Raw genomic sequence first — 19,680 nt, 5'->3', positions numbered from 1 at the left:
CTGTTTTCCTTCGTGTACTAGAACTAGTGTGTTCTAAACGCTCGAAGGTAAGCACCAGTTTCTGCTCGTTCTTCTGGTTCTGCTCAACACCTCGCATTCTGCATTCACGATAAAGAAACGGCAAACAAAAACGGCAAATGGAGAGAAAGGTTAGGGGATTATATAACAAAAGACTCAATTATCTGATATGTCGCTTCAAATGGTTCGGAAAAAGGTATTTTAAACATTTAGCGAGAAACTATGAGTATAGTCTGAAAATGCGTCTGGTGTCGTTTGGTGTTCTAGAGAAGCTTTAAAAGAGCGTTGAATGGACTGACAGCAAACGACCAATCAAGAGCTGAAGCGGCGGACGAGAGCCTGAGGTGCAACCCAGACTGAAGAGGAGTGTAACAAATGCCTTCTCTGTCTTTAAGTCAACAGAGTTAGATAAAACATGACCTTTAAAGTAAGGAGGGAAATGTGAACTGGTCAGGGTGGATTTTAACGGATGACATTGTTTTAACTTATCCAACAAGTTATCTTTATGCAACACAGAGCTAGAAGAGTATGTGAACAATATGAAATGTCTTTCCTGACAAGGCCAAGGCGCTTCATATTTTTATCATGACAGCATCGAAAGGCCATCCTGATTGTTTAGATTTTATTTGCATTTTTCAGTTTTGCTGTTTCAAGTTGTGCTGAGCTATGATGAATCAGCCTGAAGGCCAGGAGAGATGAGTGAGAGTGAGTGTCTTGGCTCTTGATGCTACATGATGACATACTGGATTATGAAGGAAGAAAAAAATGAGAGTGAGAGAGAGAAAGAGAGAAAAACAAAAACAAATCAGTGATTGTCACCACAGAGATTCCTTCCCCCACTGTAATCTGTTATTACCAGTAACAAAGAATTACAAGTTACAAACCTCAAAATACAGATGATTTAAATTCAACAGCAAATGAGGGCCAATGGTTATGGAAACCCTTGAAAAATATGAGAATTTTAAAATTGTCTAGTCCAGGCCTAAGTCATGGAAATGCACAAAATCCTGAAAAGCTATGTTTTTGTTTTTTTTCATAAGGCAAAAACATTAAATCTGCCAGCAAATGATTATTCGTTTTTACAATCTTCCTCCAGGAGTTAGTCATTTTACAATGAAAGAGTTTTATTTCCAAGGCACCAACAAACAGTTCCACCGATTGATCGTAGGAGCATTTATTAGCAAAACACAGCCATTACATGAATAATTTTAACCACTTTGGGATACAAGACCTTATAATTGCTGTTTTGCAATTATTTTTTATCACAAAATTATTTTGAAATCACAGAATTTCCATAATTCAATTAGTGCTTTTGTCTAAATTTGCCAATTTAACTTTGCCTAGGTAAGATATGCCGTGTCATTGCAAGTGTCATTGCAAATAATGTTCACTCTCCAAATTTGAAACATTGCTAGAGTTTGACTTTGAGAGTATTGGATATTCTGGTCTCAGAAAACCAACATAGAACAAATTTACAAACTAAATCTAATAAAGTCACAGTCCTCAGTTAGCCATCCAAACACAGTAGACGGAGCCCTCAGGCATACCTTCAGTATTAAGTCTTAATTTAAGTTAAAAATGAGGTGCTGTATCTATTTAGTGTTTTCAGTTAGGGTGTGTAGAGTTGGTAACCATTACATATGCTGGCATGTTGACAGGTAACTCTCAGATATGCTCTGTTATAAGTGTTGGAAAGTATAGATTCAGGGAGTGACTGTGCTGTTGTAAAGCATTAATGGTGGAGAGTCTACATGCCACCTGTCTGATGAACTGTGATTTTGATAGAGGTAGTGAGATTTCTGAGAAACAGGCATGGCGTTCTGTTTGAGACCTGGGGGACGACGGAGTAAAGACTGATGGTGATGTGCAGATTATCACCAGTTCTTCTGCAACCAGCCAGATACATATTCATAAACCAGCAGCATAACTGCGCCTCCTATATTCAGAAAGTACATGTCAATTAATGGTCATGGATAAATGTCAAATGTTATAGTTCACTAAAGATGAAATTTCATTATTTATTCACCCTTATTCCAAACCTGTATGACTTCATTTTTTTCCACAGAACAATGTATTTTGAATAATTTTAGTAGCTAAACAAGTTGAATGGAAAAAAATATTTTCTTTTATGTTCCACAGAAGAAAGGAAGTCATACAGATTTGGAACGACATGAGGGTGAGTAAATGATGATAGAATTTTCATTTTTGGGTGAACTATACCTTTAATATAGGAAAACTTTACACTAATTTATGTTACCTGGTCCAAGCCTCATTATCTTGGGTATCAGTCCTTTGTATAAGGCAAGATATCTGCAGAAATAAAATGTTAGACAGTTACATTTACTATAAATGAACGATGTAGTTATAAGCCTGTATGACAGAAATTCAGAAAAATGTGAATGCTGCTCTTTTCCATACAGAACGCAGTAACTTCAAAAAGCAAATTAGAGCATCATAAAAATAATCTATACTACTTGTGCACTATATTTAAAGTAATGGACTAAAATTTTAATAGCTATTTAAATGTCAACAACATCAAATGCAATTGGTTCTCACAAGGAAAGTTTTAAAATGCATAATTTAGGCTTTTATTCACACACATTTACATAGAGCTCATCAATATGGTAAACAAAAGCTCAGTCATACTTGCTTGCCACGTGAGAACAAACCTCGAGGTCTTGAGAAAGCTCAAAAGTGGTTGTGTGACACAAGCAAGCACGTTTGAACTTCCCTTTACCATATTTGATGTGCATATTGATTACTTTTACAATCCTTTTATGAACTTTTTGAAATGTCAAAGTTTTGGTGGAATTGACATTCAATGCAGGGAAATTTCTCAGGTTTGATTAAAAATATCTTTATTTGTGCTTTTAAGATGAACAAAAAGTTATGTGGTTTTGATTGTTCTCTCACACAGATCTATCACGTGGCTTCAGAAGAATCGAGTCACATGGATGACTTTTTTGGAACTTTTATGTTTGATTCCTGTTTGGAGCTTGAAATTCACTTCTTTGCAAAGAGCAGCATAAACATTTTCTTTTGTGTTCCACTGAAGAAATTCGAGATGAAATGAGAGTGCATAAATGATTACAGAATTAAACATTTTTTTTAGCTAATCTATCCATTTTACGGTACTGTAAGTCAACTCTCTCTCTCAGGGTCGGTCTGTCTGTGAAGCTGGATCAGGTAGTGCAGTAATAGCTGTTCTAGTTGTGTACCTGCCCTAATGCGTTCAAGCTGAGTTCTGGCAGTGGGCCTGTCCCAGCCTCTGTCCTCTGCTTGTGCTGGTGTTAATAAGGCTTGAGCCACTTCCTCTCTGCCCCGCTGTCTGATTAGACTGACCCGCTGAGCGCCGCGCGCCTCGTTAGGACCTGCTTAACGACGTCTCCCATAGGGACCACTAATTAGCCAGGACTGTGTCGTGTTAGAGGGCTGGACAGGATGGGGTACCCTCTCAGCACCCCTAAAACTAAAACAGCTTCAGTGTCTCTCTCTTTAATACACACACACACAAGATCAGGCCTCAATTCCCTGCCTCTAATAACAAACGAGTTGCCGTTCCCTTTGTACAGGGTGAACGGGGCCAATCAAGGCCCCGAAGAGCCATAAAACCACTGATTCTCTCACAGCTTCCCATGAGGCCTGTCAATTCAGAAGGAGAGAGAGACAGAAGGACGCTATGGCCGCTATAAGAAAAAACAGCTCACGTTAGAATCAACACGCTTTTTATATGCAAGTTATAGAATGTCAGCTGATCTCACTCTTATTGCATACAATCCTTAAATGCTAATTTAAGCAATTGTTCTAATTCTTTTTTCTGACTCTTTTATCTTCAAATATCAATACAACACATATATATGTATAATAATGAAAGGTTATGCCGCATAATTGTAGCTCCCTGATATTTTTTTCATGCCTCATATCAAACCTTATATCATAATTGAGCCTTATATTATTGACCCGATTATTACTGCATGTATTGAGTTTTAGGGTGTGATATGCACATGGTATAGAGAAATGGAATAAACATAACCCATATCCAGTTTATGGATTCATATCAAGTATCCACTAAAAAAAGAAGTTTATGTAATATAAATACATATAGACAAAAGAAGTGACAAAGTACATTTTGTCTATTTCCTGCATCGATCTCAGAATAAAAGACAACATAATTACACTGAGATTTACAGGGTGCTTAAATATGCCGGTTGTCAAAACTTGCCCTCTTGTCCCCTGTAGGCAGAGGATAAACACAAAATGTTGTGTAATGTTTCTTGTATGTGAACCTCGTAGCAGTATCTCCTGTCGGGTGTAATTCTGACACCTGTAGTTGTTGGGTGATGGTGTAGACTCAGGCCTTACCCTTCTTCACGGTACACAAGGCCCATGGTCTGAAAGCAGCTACGGTACTTGATCTCCCCTGGAACAGGCTGAGGACCCTGTATACGGCTTTTAGCGACATCAAAAGGAATGTTCACACAGGACGAGACTGTTCCTGAAACCAAACCGATGGCAAATTTCCTCATGAATTCCAGTCGAGGGTCCTGGCATATGGACAGAGAGATGAATTCAAGGTAAAGAGAGAGATAAATTCAATGAATAATGATGATCAACACACATTTTGTGGTCTAAAAGTTGACTTTTAGAAGTAAAGTTTGAGGAATACTCTACAAGTTAAAACTGCACTTGTGGGACGATGTTGATTACCACAAAAAAAGGACTCGACCCTTAAAAAAGGGTTGTAAAATTGGATATAACTACACAAGAAAGGCTAATACATGATTTTGACACTAAATTATTTTAACATTCATATTGTTTTCATCTTGTCACTATATTATTGAAACAGTGAGTATTTTTAACATCTCCAAATTGGCCCTATTGACTTCCATTGTCCATTGCCTCACTGTATCTAAAATGTTTGCTTTTATTAAAGAAAGGGACGAGGTATAAGTCAAAATAAGTGTTTGTGGTATCAACATTATGCCACAAGAGTTGTCAATTGCCTTTAATGACAAATAAAACAGTAACTGTTTGATGACAGTTTTATAGGTAGAGACATAAAATTCAAAATTTTGAGATAACACTCCAGTTGATACGAAAATGCAAATGAACAAACACAGAGACAAACGTAAAGCAGATAAAAGAGCTAATAAAGAGAGATATGAAAATGGAGATGGAAAAAAAACGAGCGAGGAAGGTGTAAAAAAAAAAAAAGCAGCGAGAGAATACGAGAGCTGAAATATAAGCTCGGACCATTTAATGGTAGCGGGGCGCAGATTAGCGTTTCATTAGAAGAGCGAGGCTCTACAATTGGCTGAAGTGGGTCATGTGACCCAAGGCAAACTTTGGGAGAGGATTTATAAACAGAGTTCATGCAGGCAGACTGGGAGGCATATGGGGACAATTTGGGTAATTGGGCTGCGACTCGACACCGGCGTATTACTGTACCAAAAGAAGCCCGAACCAGCGCAGCTCTGACATCTAATTGGCCAGGATATTTTTTACAAATGACAGAAGCCCAGCAGCGACACGCAAGATCGACAACTAAACCCGAACATCGCATTGTAGGGGAGGAGCATGGCTGTGCAACAACAGAGCTCCGCCTTAAGTATAGCTTCACACCAAACACTCCCTTCAACGACATTAGATTTGCGGCACACTGTCCCGAATGCTCACAGAAAGGAGTCGTCGGTTTCATAGCAAATGCTGCTTCAATCTTGAAGTCTGTGAGGGTTGATGGATTGATACCCCTGGAGAAGGACCATTGATTTGGATCCTAATCCCAATAGAATGACTGGCTTCTTTGAAAATAGATAGGAAAAGTAGATGCTCATACCAAAAGCCATACGCTTCCCTGAGATTATTTGCAATAGACAGTCAAATCAGGGTTGGTGAGCTCTGCCCTCTCGCATGATTGAGCGCTGGAGGTTTCTGGCTTCTCAGGCAATGACGATCTTAGCACCAGACGAAGGGGGAATACAAATCTTCAGTAGGACTTCAACTGTAACTCTCCCCCCCAACAAATACCTCAGTCTGCTTCCAATTAGTTCATTTGAGTAAATCTAATGCTCCAGTTTATACATGTGGAGCAGGCGTATGGTAACGTTTCCATTAAACAAAATTAACTTTTGTTTGGGAGTTGAGCCCTGCCGGATGTGTAATCTGAACCTTTGAGGATGTGATGGAGAGCAAACAGGGAAGGTATTAGTGAGGTTTATCTTAGCAGCTTCTCTCCTCCTCCCTCTCACTCTGTTAATGTGCATGACTGATCCCTCCTTAAATTCGCCAAGCTACACGTTCAGTCTTCAGCCTGTGGATGCGTGATAAAAAAAAGCTCTTACTTTTAGACTTGAATCTTAAATTAAATAGTTCTGAGATTAACATATTTACACTCACTGTAGTTTTCGAGCTATGAAAACAACTTATTCATGTGACGTGAACACACAAGAAAGATAAATATGGGTCTTTATTTATTATGTAGCCTATATGTAATAATATGCATATAATATAAAGTTTAACTTATTTAAAATAACTTAAAAATGTAAACTTTGTTATTTTAATTCAGCTAAGAGTTTACATCGTGATGTATCAATCTTCTAATGATCACAAGTCTTAACTTGACATGAATTTACAGCTCAGAGTTCACCAAACTTGATTTTTGGAATGCAGCGAAATGCAAAAGTTCAGGTAAACTTACGTTCCCAGACTTGATAATTTGCATTCATATCAATTGTAGTTAATTTACACAAATATTGTGACCGCCCCTTAATATGTTGTACTTATAATGTGCAGGGCAACTTGTAGCCAAACAGGACTTTTGCATGTTGTATGAATGTGTGCATGTTTCACATTTAGGGAAAAATGTATTTTCTTTTGTATCACATCCATATTTCTTTTAATAGATATGCCTGCATTTATCTTTTGTCATGTCACTTGTAAAAAGCTGCTTTCACAGTATTACAAAAATATATGGTCAAACATATATCTCATTCTTTGTTGTAAGGAAAGCTCTGCAGATGCCACTTGATTTTGATTTTTTGTCAATACAGTTAACATCAGTTGTTTTGGACCCCATTGACTTTCACCGTATGAGCAAAAATAATTGAAACATTCCTCAATATATGAAGACTTTCATCTTCATCTGAAATTTTCTTCTAAAATTAGCATTTTTATTAAGCTTGTATATTTAAGTTCAGTAAATTCTCTTTAATGACAATTAATAGGTAAGTTTCATTGCCATTAAAGTGAAATAACTGAACATAAACATACAAGCTTGACAAAAATTATCATTCTAGAAGAAAATTCCAGAATTTTCTGCATCTGAAGTCTTCATATATTTTTTTAGGTTGTGCAGAAGAAAGAAAGTTACACAGGTTTGGAACAACATGAAGATCAGTAAATAATGACATACTTTTCATTTTTGGGAGGACTGTCCCTTTAAGTGTCTAAATAGTTTTTTGGGGACACTGTATCTGACTTTGTTTACCTGACTGGCAGGTATGGCATCTTTAACGTTGAAGTAGAAACCAAAGTAGATCATGTTGAAAATGCCATGCCGTCCAAGCGTGGAGGTCAGGCCCTTATTAAGTCCACGGAGGCCAAAGCCGTCTGCGTTTATAATAGTTCTGGCCTGTTCAAACGTAGAGGGTTGCTGCATGGAGAAACACAGAGAGCAAAAACATTAGCACCCTCAAAATGAATGACCAAGACCTTTTGTGTCAAGACAAAGGCAAAAACAATACCAAAACGACAATTAACAGCTGTAGCCTCTTACCACTTTGAATGAATCCCTGTTGGCCTGTAGGCTCACTTTCACTACTTCAAATGGATTTACAACCAGTGCCTCGGTTAACCCTGACCCCAGGCCAGCCACAGAGAGAGCCTAGCATATTGAAGCAGGCAGAATTACATCACAAGAGAACATGACGCCACATGACAAACGAGAAAGACACAAAGACTATAGCGAAAGTCGTTTTGCGTTTAATTCAGAACAGACGAAAGGTATGTCACACAAGTCTCATAACTCAAAGGAACAATGCTACTGTGACACTTAGCCTTTCAGAAACGTGTTTGTCCAGACGCAGAGCTCGACTTTAACCTACAAATAAATGAATGAAACTGCCAGCGTCAATCATTCGAAGGGGTTAGGAAGGAAACGCAGACAGGAATCAAAGATGAATGAACCGGCTCAGACAAAATGACTGAGACAAAGATAAATTACTTCATATGTTGCAATAACAGATCACCTCAACTATATGATGGAGCAGATGGTTTCATATTTTCATACAAAAATTAAGAGGCATCGACTCTACCCAAAATTAACAGCAGTGTTCACTTTTAAATAGTTTTGATTTAGTCATACATTTTCTACTTTGATGAAAATGTAATTTTAGTTTAGTCGATATTTTGCCACACCACCCACACATCCATCCATCCATCCATCCATCCATCCATCCATCCATCCATCCATCCATCCATCCATCCATCCATCCATCCATCCATCCATCCATCCATCCATCCATCCATCCATCCATCCATCCATCCATCCATCTATACTAAAATGGAACAATTTTTATGTATGAAAATAACGTTTTAGTCGGCATATCAGACATGTAAAATATTTCTGATCGTATATATACACACACACACACACACACACACACACACACACACACACACACGCACACACATGGCCATAGTTATTGGTAAATATGACCATATATGGCAGTAAAAATAAATCTGCATTGTTTATCCTTTTGATCTTTAGTAAAAAGAAATTGAAAAAATGTAGGTAAAAGAATTGATAATGAGGGGAAAATTTATTTCTGAAAATAATAATAATATACAATATAATAATACACACACAATATATATATATTATATCATTTTCTATTTATATTATATATAATATCTGAATCAATTTAATCAACTAAATCAATTTAAATAAATGTTTGAATGAATCATAGAATCAATTTGCAATTAATTATAATTAATCATGCAGATATGTTTTATGCAGATACACATAATCATTAAATCGAAGAGATTAATGTCGCTATAAAAAAATAATAAATGTGCGGTTGTGTTTTACTCTTATGATTTCCATTCAAGCACTTGACCTGTATGTCAGCAGGCTTCAGGCCTACTTTAAGAGTGACAAAGGAGATCTTTGAGTGTGTTTGTATAAGGTGAGCTGGGGATAGTACACACCCACACCCTCGATTAATACCTCTAAAATGTGTGTGTGATGATTACACTCGCACATTTTGTCTTTTTGTGTTTGTGTATGCGTAGCCATGTATATATGCCACTGCATACATACACTGCAAGACGGTGTGAGAGCTTCATTACTCACTTCTGTCTCAAAACCGGACATCTCCTTGACCGTGTTTACAGAGCCAGCCATCCGCTCTTTCGATTCTTATTTGTCATATTGCTGCATACATCTGAATCAATCATACGAGTCATTTCACCTGGGCCCGGTCGGGGGGGGGGGGGGGGGGGGGGTGTAGCCACAGCTCAATCGCTTTCTTGAATTCACTTACAGGTGTGCAGACGCTCTCACTCATGCTCTCCGCCTCTCACACACTCCATACATCACTCTTCTCAGCGCCTGTGGGCTCTGTGTCGATTGACATCTCTAGCTAGTGGGCGGAGACCGGTGTGATTGATAAGGCAGGTGAATGTTTTGCTCGACGAGGCTGTGGATTCGGGATTCAACCCCCGGGCTCAGTAGTCAAGCCTGCTGCCACACTGATAGACTGCTGTCAAAGTAATGGGCTATCTCTCATACGCCTCGCTGAGCAGCATTTGTCTCGATTACACCTCGTTCCCGCTGCCAGCACGCCATGTAATGAGGAGAGCGCTTCGCTTGACTGTGAATGTGATTGTGTGTATAGTATCAATGACTGTGTGTGTGTGTATCTCGCTTGTTGTATCAGATGACTTACCAGGCCGGGTGATAAAGGAGTAAAGCCCAACAGCTTCTTGTACTGCTCAAAGGTAAAAAACTGCAAAGAAGATCAGGACAACCTGTCAGGAAGTGTTTTCAGACGCTACATGCATTCACAAACATGCACGCAGTCGCAGACAAGATGAATGCTCACACCCAAAGCAAACACAGCTCAACTGTAGTGAATGAGAACACTCAAGCTGTCAACATGACACTGCGCAAATATAAATGCACACACAGACGATGGCGTATAATTCTTTATATTAGTAAAGCTTTGCTCAGCTTGACAGATATTAGATAATAAAACATCGAGTAAGACTGATGGATGCCAGGGCCTGTATAGTACACCAAGCCTGTTTGGTAGCTTTAAATCAACAAATGTGGAGCGTCAAGTAAATTCATTGATCAGCGTTCAAGGAATTGAAAATTCTGTCATCATTTACTCACCCTCATGTCGTTACAAATCCGTCTCACAAAAGGATTTTTGAAAAATATCCTGGCCACTCTTTCAATATAAAGTGAATGAGGACGGGGCCGTCAAGCTCCAAAATGACAAATGTAGCATTAAAAAAAACCGTAAAAATCTTCCCATGTTATACAATAGCTCTGTGCGAAGACCAGACCAAGGTTTTTTCCCTGAATAGGTTGATATGGTTCACTCAGAATCATTTGTTCACAAGTTGAGTCAGCCGAGTCAATGATCTGTAGCAGTTACAGTATAAGAGAAAAGATTTTCAGTGGATAACAGCTTACATTTCGGTCTATGGCCTCAGAAGCCAGGTGAATTGTATGGTCTACCTTTATGATGCTTTTTACCAGTATATTATTCAAAATGTCTCTTTATGTGTTTCACGTATAAAAGAAAGTCAAATGAGTTAAATGACATGAGAATGATTACATGATGACATTCACATTTTCATGTGAATTTTAAGGTTGACAAACCCGTAAACTGTTAAAGCTTGTTGAGTCTACAAATCCAGGACTTTCCAATAATGGAATTAAACCCCTTCCAGATGTTGTTTTAGATTAGAAAAGTGAGACATTAATGTGCTCGCCCTCCTTTCAGACACCCATAACCAACGGCCTAAAGCCACAGTAAGTGTTCATATAAACTCAAGAGTGCAGCAACAGCCTAAAGCCACAGTAAGAACTCATCTACTCAAAGTGTGTATATATGTACTGTTTATACATGATACTAAAGTGAGGCCGGTAGCAATCTCTGGCCATGTAGGTCAATATTGGGAGTTCTCAACAGCAAACACATGTGGCATGAATACAAACATAGAGAGGGGATGAGTGTTTTTGATCCTCCTGGATAGAGCCGGTACATTGAGGGCAAACGTATGTGGTCTGTGTGTATATGTTTACACTCGGAAGGCCAGGTTGCAAAGATCAGAGCATGTATGGTTTAACTGATGAGTTTAAGCTCGGAGTCAAATGTGGTTCCTGTTACCTTCACTGCTCTCTTTGGGGTCTCGGCCAAAATTGGGGGAAGGATTCCCTTGTAGAAGCCATACACTCTGTTGAGGAAAAGACGTCACTTTTGGAGTTTGAGACATGATAAATAAATAAACATTTATGGACAAGCAACATTTCAATGTCTAATTATGTATGGAGTAAAGAAACAAATGGATTTTTTGTGTGTGTTTTTTTTTTTTTTACAAATATTGTTGTGCTGACTGCATTCATCAAACTTAACTACATTTTAACCAATGAAAAAAACTGAATCAAACAAAACAAAGAATCAAACTACATTTAGACATGTTGGTAATAGGTCAGCAAAAAATGGTCACCTCATATAAAAAGAACAGAAAATGAAAAGGTTAAGCACCTACTTTCACTTTCACCGTTGGCATAACAGGCTGACAAAGCTCACTGTGAAAAATGTTGGAGCAGTGCGTTCGCAGTTTAAATTTCAAGTTTCATTAAAAGTAATGAAACATGTTTGCTTTAAAATGTTTGCATTAATTAATGGAGCAATATGAAAGCGTAATTAAGACAGTGGGACAGATAATGCTCACAGTGTGTAATTGTAGGTCAAATATTTTTATTATAATAATAATATTGAATATTTTTCCCATGTCCATAAAAAAATGAATCCCTAACTGAGATTAAATTAAATATAGGTTTAACTCTAAAAAAAGATGTTTCTTTAAAAGTTCTTTACTCGAAGTAACAGTTCTATTTAGAACCGTATCATCCTGAAGAGCCCGTGCTGAAATGGTTCTGTGTGTTAGAGTTCAGGGTTCTTTATTCCCGCCTTTTTGTTTTTCAAATCTGTAACTGTCAAAGCCTCTTCATTACTGACATTACTGGAGCTCAGCAACGACACAGACTGTCAACATCTCAACAGGTAAATGATTTCTCTTTTTAGTTTAACAAATATGTGTGAGCAGCTCTGTTCAGTTAAGGATACTCATCTTCTCTGCTCCACAAAGTAACATACATGGAATTTATGATCCATTTTGTTAGATTGTTTATTTATTTATTATGACTTTATGCCTAAACATACCCAGTCACAAAAAACATTAAAGCTATCCCATAACTTTGTCACTTTTTCCTTTTAACATGGGCTCATACTGTAAATTGTTGCTAATTTTGGCCTTCATGAACATAGGCCTAATTGTTTTTCCGTAATCAAATGGAAGAGACACGATGTAACTCTAAACTGTGTATTTCAGATTCTGTCACGTACCATAACCTCATCATCTGCAGCGAGAAACTGCCACTCATATTTATTGACGTAAATATTTCATAGAGGATTGTGAAGATATTTTACTGGAACTTGGTCTTCATTACATATATCGTGTTCAATGTCAATTGTTATTTATTAATGTATTCAGCTAACAACTGTCCTGTAGAGCACTGTAATTTTTCCTACAATCTGTGGGAATGTCAATAAAAAATAAAAGTAGCCTACCTAGTTGACACAACATGCTGTTTTTTTATGTAAAACCCAAAATAGAGGCAACAAGATATAATACGACTAGGCAGATAGAGGAATAAAAAACATGAATAATACATAATATGTAAAAAATAGATCTCAAACACAACTCTGCATTGATAGCAATATACTTTTCTTCTTGCTGTGTAAATGCATTTATATACTTTACATTTTTAAATTTCTTAATCTTCAGCAGAAGAGAAGATTGAATCGCTTGAGTCTCTCTAGCGAGAAGTGCATGTGATTGGCTGTTCGCCACTGATGTCACACTTTCACGTGCATGCGCTCAAAACTGATCCCATAACCAGCTTGTCCAACTACCATCATGATACTGACCCCAAGTAGCCTAAATCTGTTACAGAGATGTGACTAATACTATATTTACAACTATTTCCCATCCTGACCCATGGTGCCACACATAGGAATGCTGAATCTTTGATGTGCCAATTCTATGGAAATCCACCCCCATTATCATGTATTGAGCTCAGCTTCGGTTGTAATGCACTACTGTTTCCAAACCAGAACAGGTTAAACTGGTCTAAACACACAAACAAGCATTTATAAATGAAAAACAAAAGGAACCAAAGGAACAACATTTCTAGGTTTCAAATGTCTAAAAAGCTGGAGACAGTCAAATCCTCTTTAGGTGATTGTGTCAAAATGGGTGCGATTCTTTAGCTTGTACTATATAATTAACAATGAGTTCATAAGAAAGTGTAACTGTCACAGTATTGCTTAAAAAAAGAAAAAAAAAAGAAAAAAGAAAAAAAACGTAAAGGCATACTTATCAGATTTTAGAGTTAGAACTGCAAATAGAACTGTAACCCTCGACAGGTCTCTGTACGATAAGCAAATTAACAGTCTTTGTCTTTCAACAGCATCATCACTAATATCTTTTCTCATTTGAATCTACTCTATAACTTATATCAAGACTTGCATAACTGTCGTGATACAGGTTCACCTTTTTAACGGAACAAATTGACCGTTCGCAAAGACCCCCCTTAGTTACTGTCGCTATGTCCGACAAGCTACGCCGCTCTCACACGACCACACCATGTTCTCACGCAGTGAAAAATACACTGACAGGAGACTGACAACACGCTGACAGACCAGGTTACTTTTCGGTTACTTTTGTAATTAAACATTAAACAAAGTCTCACCTTTCAAATTTGGTAATTTTTAAAAATAAATTTAAACAATAAATACCGTTTTGTGGCTCTTTAATGTGTCGTGACAGATCGCTGTAGAGCATCAGTTAAAGCTGCTCGTGAACTGATCATCTCTTTCTTCTAGTTAATTTATAGCATCAAATAAACATGAATGAACATAAGAAGGAATGTTGTTTTAACCGCGGAAAGGCATCAGTACACTCCGTTTTTCAAGTTCAAATCCTCCCATGTTAATCTACTAACTCTCCTGACTGCTTTGTCGGACAAAATGGCGGATGGCGATGTAGAATTGGTCAGATCACCTGTCAATCAAGCTCCCTGCGAAGGGTCAATTGTATATAAAATATAAGATGATCCAAATGTGTTGGCCAACCATGGTGTAATTTGAATAAAATGACTTTTTATGTGTGACAATCCAATATTTTATTTTAAATATATAGTATGTGATGGACATTGACATCCTGCTGAAGCCAACGCTGTCCAAGTGAAGAGTCCGTATTTTGAGATTCCAGTCTGATCAATGCTTCGGGCCATTCTCACCACCCTTAAACGCAGACATGTGCACTTTGAGAAGCAGACATTGTTTGGAGAGCACATGCACTTTTTCTGAAGCTGAAACCTGACTCTGTTTTGCTCTCTGTCAATCTGAAAGTCAGGACAAGCCCGAGCAGGCGAAACACCTGAGCTTTTCTTTTCCCTTCTCATTCTCTCATACAAAAACTCTGCAGTATGGTAAAGAGCTAACATTTACCTAGAATTGTGCGTGTAGTTTCAGTATATGTCAAAAAGAAAAGGTCAGTCATTGGATTTATTGTGTGGTGATACAATAGGTTAGTAGGACGGTAAATGTTGATGCTGGAAATCATCAGGTCACTCTTTTTAGAGCTGTATTGGTTATTAAAGACTTGCTTTTATGCTTTGAAGTCCACACAGTGTCCATTTAAGAACTAAAATTAAGAATAAGGACTATACTCTTTTGTTTAGAACTTGGAAACATAAAAAAGAAGGATTAAATATGGTATACATTTTTTTTTTACTAATAATTTAGAAAACATTCTATACAATATCTCACATTTATCCAATGTTTAGGGCTGTCACATTTTTTTAAATAAATTAATAACATGATACGCTTAACATTCAAATGAATCCAGTTAAACTGCTATCAATGTCAATAATTTGGAAACACTTAAGCCACAACACAGTTCGGTTTGTTAACATTAATAACAATGCATCAGAAACCAGAAACTAATAATGAACAATACTTTAACAGCAATTATTAATCTAGGTTATTGTTCATTTTATTTCTACGTGTACAAATTCATTTTTGACATTTCAAGCTTAAAGTACAGTACAAGGCATTACTATATTGTGAATGAAAATAAACAAACACTGAACAATTATAAATGAATCTACAAAACAGTTCAAAAGTTTGGGGTTTCAAAAGTTTCTGTTTGTTTAAAAAATGTATACTTTTATTCAGCAAAGATGGATTGATCCATCAAATGTATCAGAAATTGATCAAATGTGTCAGTAAAGCTTTTTTATTTAAAATAAATACTTTTCTCTTGAACTTAAATCTATAAACTATTTTATAAATATAATTAAAACAGAAAACAGTTATTTTATATTGTAGTAATATTTACAATATTACTGTTTTTACTGTATTATTGCTCAAATAAATGCAGCCTTGGTGAGCATAAGAGACTTCTTTCAAAAATAAATTATTTTCAAAAACAAATTTTACTGACTGCAAACATTTGAACAAACATTTTGGTGTAGATTAATACATGCAGCAAAAATTGTTGTTGAATGTTAGTTCATGATACTTAATGGATTAATTAACTGTAGCTTTTTTGAAACAATAAGTCATTACATATAAGCTGCTAAAAACAGATTAAATGGGTGTGTGTGTGTGTGTGTGTGTGTGTGTGTGTGTGTGTGTGTGTGTGTGTGTATAAGAGTGTTGATACATCCCGAGAGGGGGTGGCGAGAATGAAACCGATTTCTCAGTATCAGTTCTAGCATGTATTGATATTGAACACACGTGTGTGTGGACAGGGTGGACAGAGTCGCGTGACAGCTGCATGCGAACTTCTGTCGTTGTATTGTGAAAACATGCCCCAGTAGTCAACAGAGATGTCCTCGGCTGATTTAGTTGGGGTGTAAATATTATCGTTTCTGCGAACAGAGATGGTGCGATTAGCGCGAGCAAATTTGCCCACGCCGTGACCGCCACTCCAAAACCTCTGACCCACGGCTAATTACTACGACACATCTCATCGGATGACAAACAATCTCGATTTCACCAGCATCACGATGAGTCAGGTGTCACAAGCCTCACTTGTCGGGTGAAACGGCAACAGAGAGGCATTGTGTCAAATGAAAGTGTCTGGCAGAGTGGGCTTTTGTCTGGCCGAAACGGAAGCCCCCCTCCCGTCGCATGCAAAGGCCGGCCGCGTGTTTTCCGGGTGTGGTCAGTCTAAGAAACATCAGGTGGTGAGATAAAGCTCCAATTTGTTACACACGCACTTAAGACCCCATTTGACTACGCCTGGTTTGACTATGCCTGAATAACCAATTTGACTCTAAATGTAAGCACGCAGTTGGACCTCATAAGCAAATGCTCACACATTTAGGTACGTGTGGGTCCAGCTGCTGGAGTTTGTATAGGTGTGATTTGTCTTTTATTTGCATCAAACCCCATTTCTTCCATTCAACTCATAGCCACATCCTTCAACATAACAAAAGGAGCGGAAGGAAATGATACATTAACCAAATTGGATAATGAGGCAAAATGTTTCATCCCTGTTATAGGGCCGACCGTCAATGAATCACAGGGCTGACGGGGAAACGTGTGGAATCTTTACTTTTCCGTCTAAGAATGTGCACAGTTGTAATCTTATACTGATGAGGATACGGTGGCCCGGGTGACTTTGAGCTCTTCCTGGTTCTGTCCCTTGTCAACAGCCTGATGCTTGATCTGCAAATATTGTCACTTGCCTCTCGAGACTTTACCCATGACATTGGTTCGGGAAGGCACAACAAATCCAGGGTCGTAAATCAATGAGTGAGGAGATGAGAAGCGGGAATGTTTCTAGTGCTTTTGCTTGAAACCGAACAAGACAGACAGAGTAAAAGGACCACAATCAGCAAATGGCCTCCAGTGATCCAGTGATTACTGACTAATAACACTGAACTATTTAAAATGACTATATTGGTTTCTTACAGGGGTTCATCATTATGTCTGATACACAAAAGTATCAATACAAAATGGATATCAAATCTGCCATACGTTACTGTTTTTGTCAAGTGAATGTGCATCATTTCAGGGTATGCTTAAAACCATAAGATAAATATTGGTCTGTATGAATCATATAAACGTTTTGAGACATTTTTTATGTTTTTAAAATAATTATCTAATGCTAATCAAGCCTGCATTTATTTGATCAAAAATACAGAAAAAAACTGTAATATTGTGAACTAGTATTACAATTTTAAAAAATGGTTTTCTATTCTAATATACTTTAAAATATAATTTATTTCTGTGATGCAAAGCTGAATTTTCATCAGCCATTACTCCAGTCTTCGGTGTCACATGATCCTTCAGACATTATTTGACCGGTACTGTAAGAGAAATGTAATGTAAAGGAACAAAAGCCTTTTACTTTTATTTTTTACATTTACAGGAAACCTCGATACAACATTTCTGTTTGGAAACTGTATGAACATAACCAGATATACTATAAAGACTATGTATTAATCACCAGATATATATTTTATGCATTTCATGTACACGTATTGTATTTTTAATAGATTAAGCAGACAAAAAACTTTCTATTCATCAAAGAATCCTGAAAATCACCCATGTATCATTGTTTCCACAAACACATTAAACAGCATAACTGTTTTCAACAATGACAATAACAATGTGAAATATTAAAAGCAGCAACAAATCAGGATATTAGAATCCTTTCTGAAGGATCATGTGACACTATGGAGTAATGATGCTGAAAATTCAGCTCTGCCATCACAGGAATAAATTAAATTTTATAATATATTTAAATGTAAAATTGTAATAATATTTCACAATATTAATGTTTTTACTGTATTGTTTTTTAATAAATACAGCCGAGGTGAGAATGAGATTTCTTTCAAAAATCTTACATAACGATAGTGTAAACTTACTTAAGAGGCCTGCTAAAATAATCTATAAATCGCTGACCAAAACATACTGTAAAATAATTCTGCACAATCAAGCTAGTTAAATATGTGATCTAAAACTATTAGTACTGTCTTTCCATGATGATTCACACATGCTACATTATGACGCAAGTGAACGTTCATAACATTTCAAATAGACTCCGAGCCAATTCACAGATGGATCTCCAGCTCTGAACTAATTGGTGTGTGGAAGCCGAAGGGCTCGGGTTTCTACCGCACAGAGGGGAAGACCAAAGTAAAATACGGGCCGAGAGTGAAAGTGCAATGCTGGCCCATACAGCAAGAGCATGTTTATTTTCAATAATAATTCCACAACAGTAACTCCCACCACCATTTGTGTAAATTAAAACTAAGTGGTTCAGCCTGGGGCTGATCATGCTACCGGCTACTGTGTGGCGATTCCAGCCACAGCACAAACAGACGGAGGGTGATAATTGGTTTAGAAGAAAGAAGAGCCATAATCTGCTGGGAAGGCCTGCGGGATGCAGCCGATGACAGCTCCGCCGAGAGCGAAAGCTGGTGTAGGATCTCACACTGTCAGCGTCACCTAGGACCGCACGCGCGGATATATTTTCACACCTTGCTGCGGATCAGCTTTAGATCCACTGTAAAGCTGTCATCTAGCCATAAACAGAGCTTTCTTTCAAGTCTGCACACTGTCTAGGATCTAACACGTGCCTCATGTTGTGTGCTGGAGGGAGCGGAGGAAAAACTAAAAGGAGGGGGTGGGGGGGGGGGGATGGGTCTGGATGGTAGAGACAAAAAAAGAGGAGACAGACAGAAAAAGATAAATCTCTGCCTCAAGCACACTACGTCATATGTGTGATTTCCTAGTTAACACGACACATGTGGAGCATGCCACTGCAAATGCATATATAAACCTATAAAATATGACTTCACTTGCTTGTCCGAGATTTACATACTGCGTATTCCCGGGCAGGTTTAAAGTTTGTGATTTTTGTACACCAGGTTTATTCATTTTACACAGCTCAAAACATTCCCTGTCACCTGGTGTATGTTGTTACCATGCATACAACAGTCGTATAGTTTACACTAAATAAATGCTGAAAACAGTAGATGACAAGTAGCCTACTGAAAAGAAAACATTACAAACCAGAAGTGCCATGTGCTAAAAACGGTAATAGGAATAATTTAACATTTTAAAAGTTACAAGTTTGAAGTAAAATATGCATTTTCAGACTATACCATCTTCCTAAATATTCCTAAACATATATATTTTGTTTTGGTCATGTTTTATTTCACATTGAAATTATTGCGGCAGGACTGGTGCATGCTACTGCTGATAGAATATATATAAATTGAAATTATACATGAAATTGTTGACGTCAGAGAACGACAGATATTTGAATGGGATGGCA

At 37.5% G+C, this 19,680-nt stretch overlaps 1 protein-coding gene across 3 annotated transcripts in view; it reads right to left on the bottom strand.

Moving 5' to 3' along the window:
• Positions 1-828: 828 nt before the first annotated feature.
• Positions 829-19,680, bottom strand: part of slc25a21 (solute carrier family 25 member 21) — an 89,144-nt gene continuing 70,292 nt past the window's right edge. For 2 of the 3 annotated variants that reach the window (XM_079632089.1, XM_079632091.1), the window contains exons 6-12: positions 11,421-11,487; positions 9,966-10,025; positions 7,793-7,900; positions 7,505-7,669; positions 4,381-4,562; positions 2,276-2,328; positions 1,053-1,954 (exon numbers count right to left, since the gene is read on the bottom strand). In XM_079632089.1, coding sequence (XP_079488215.1) covers positions 1,893-1,954; positions 2,276-2,328; positions 4,381-4,562; positions 7,505-7,669; positions 7,793-7,900; positions 9,966-10,025; positions 11,421-11,487 — 697 coding nt within the window. In that variant the 3' untranslated portion in view covers positions 1,053-1,892. Of the gene's footprint in view, positions 1,955-2,275; positions 2,329-4,380; positions 4,563-7,504; positions 7,670-7,792; positions 7,901-9,965; positions 10,026-11,420; positions 11,488-19,680 lie in introns of all 3 variants that reach the window. The other variant, XM_079632090.1, reaches the window with a different exon arrangement.

This window comes from Phoxinus phoxinus (assembly GCF_949152265.1).
Source record: "Phoxinus phoxinus genome assembly, chromosome: 13".
NCBI classification, from domain to species: Eukaryota; Metazoa; Chordata; class Actinopteri; order Cypriniformes; family Leuciscidae; genus Phoxinus; species Phoxinus phoxinus.
Note: the sequence above shows the minus strand (reverse complement) of the source record. Positions and strands in the feature narration are given on the sequence as shown.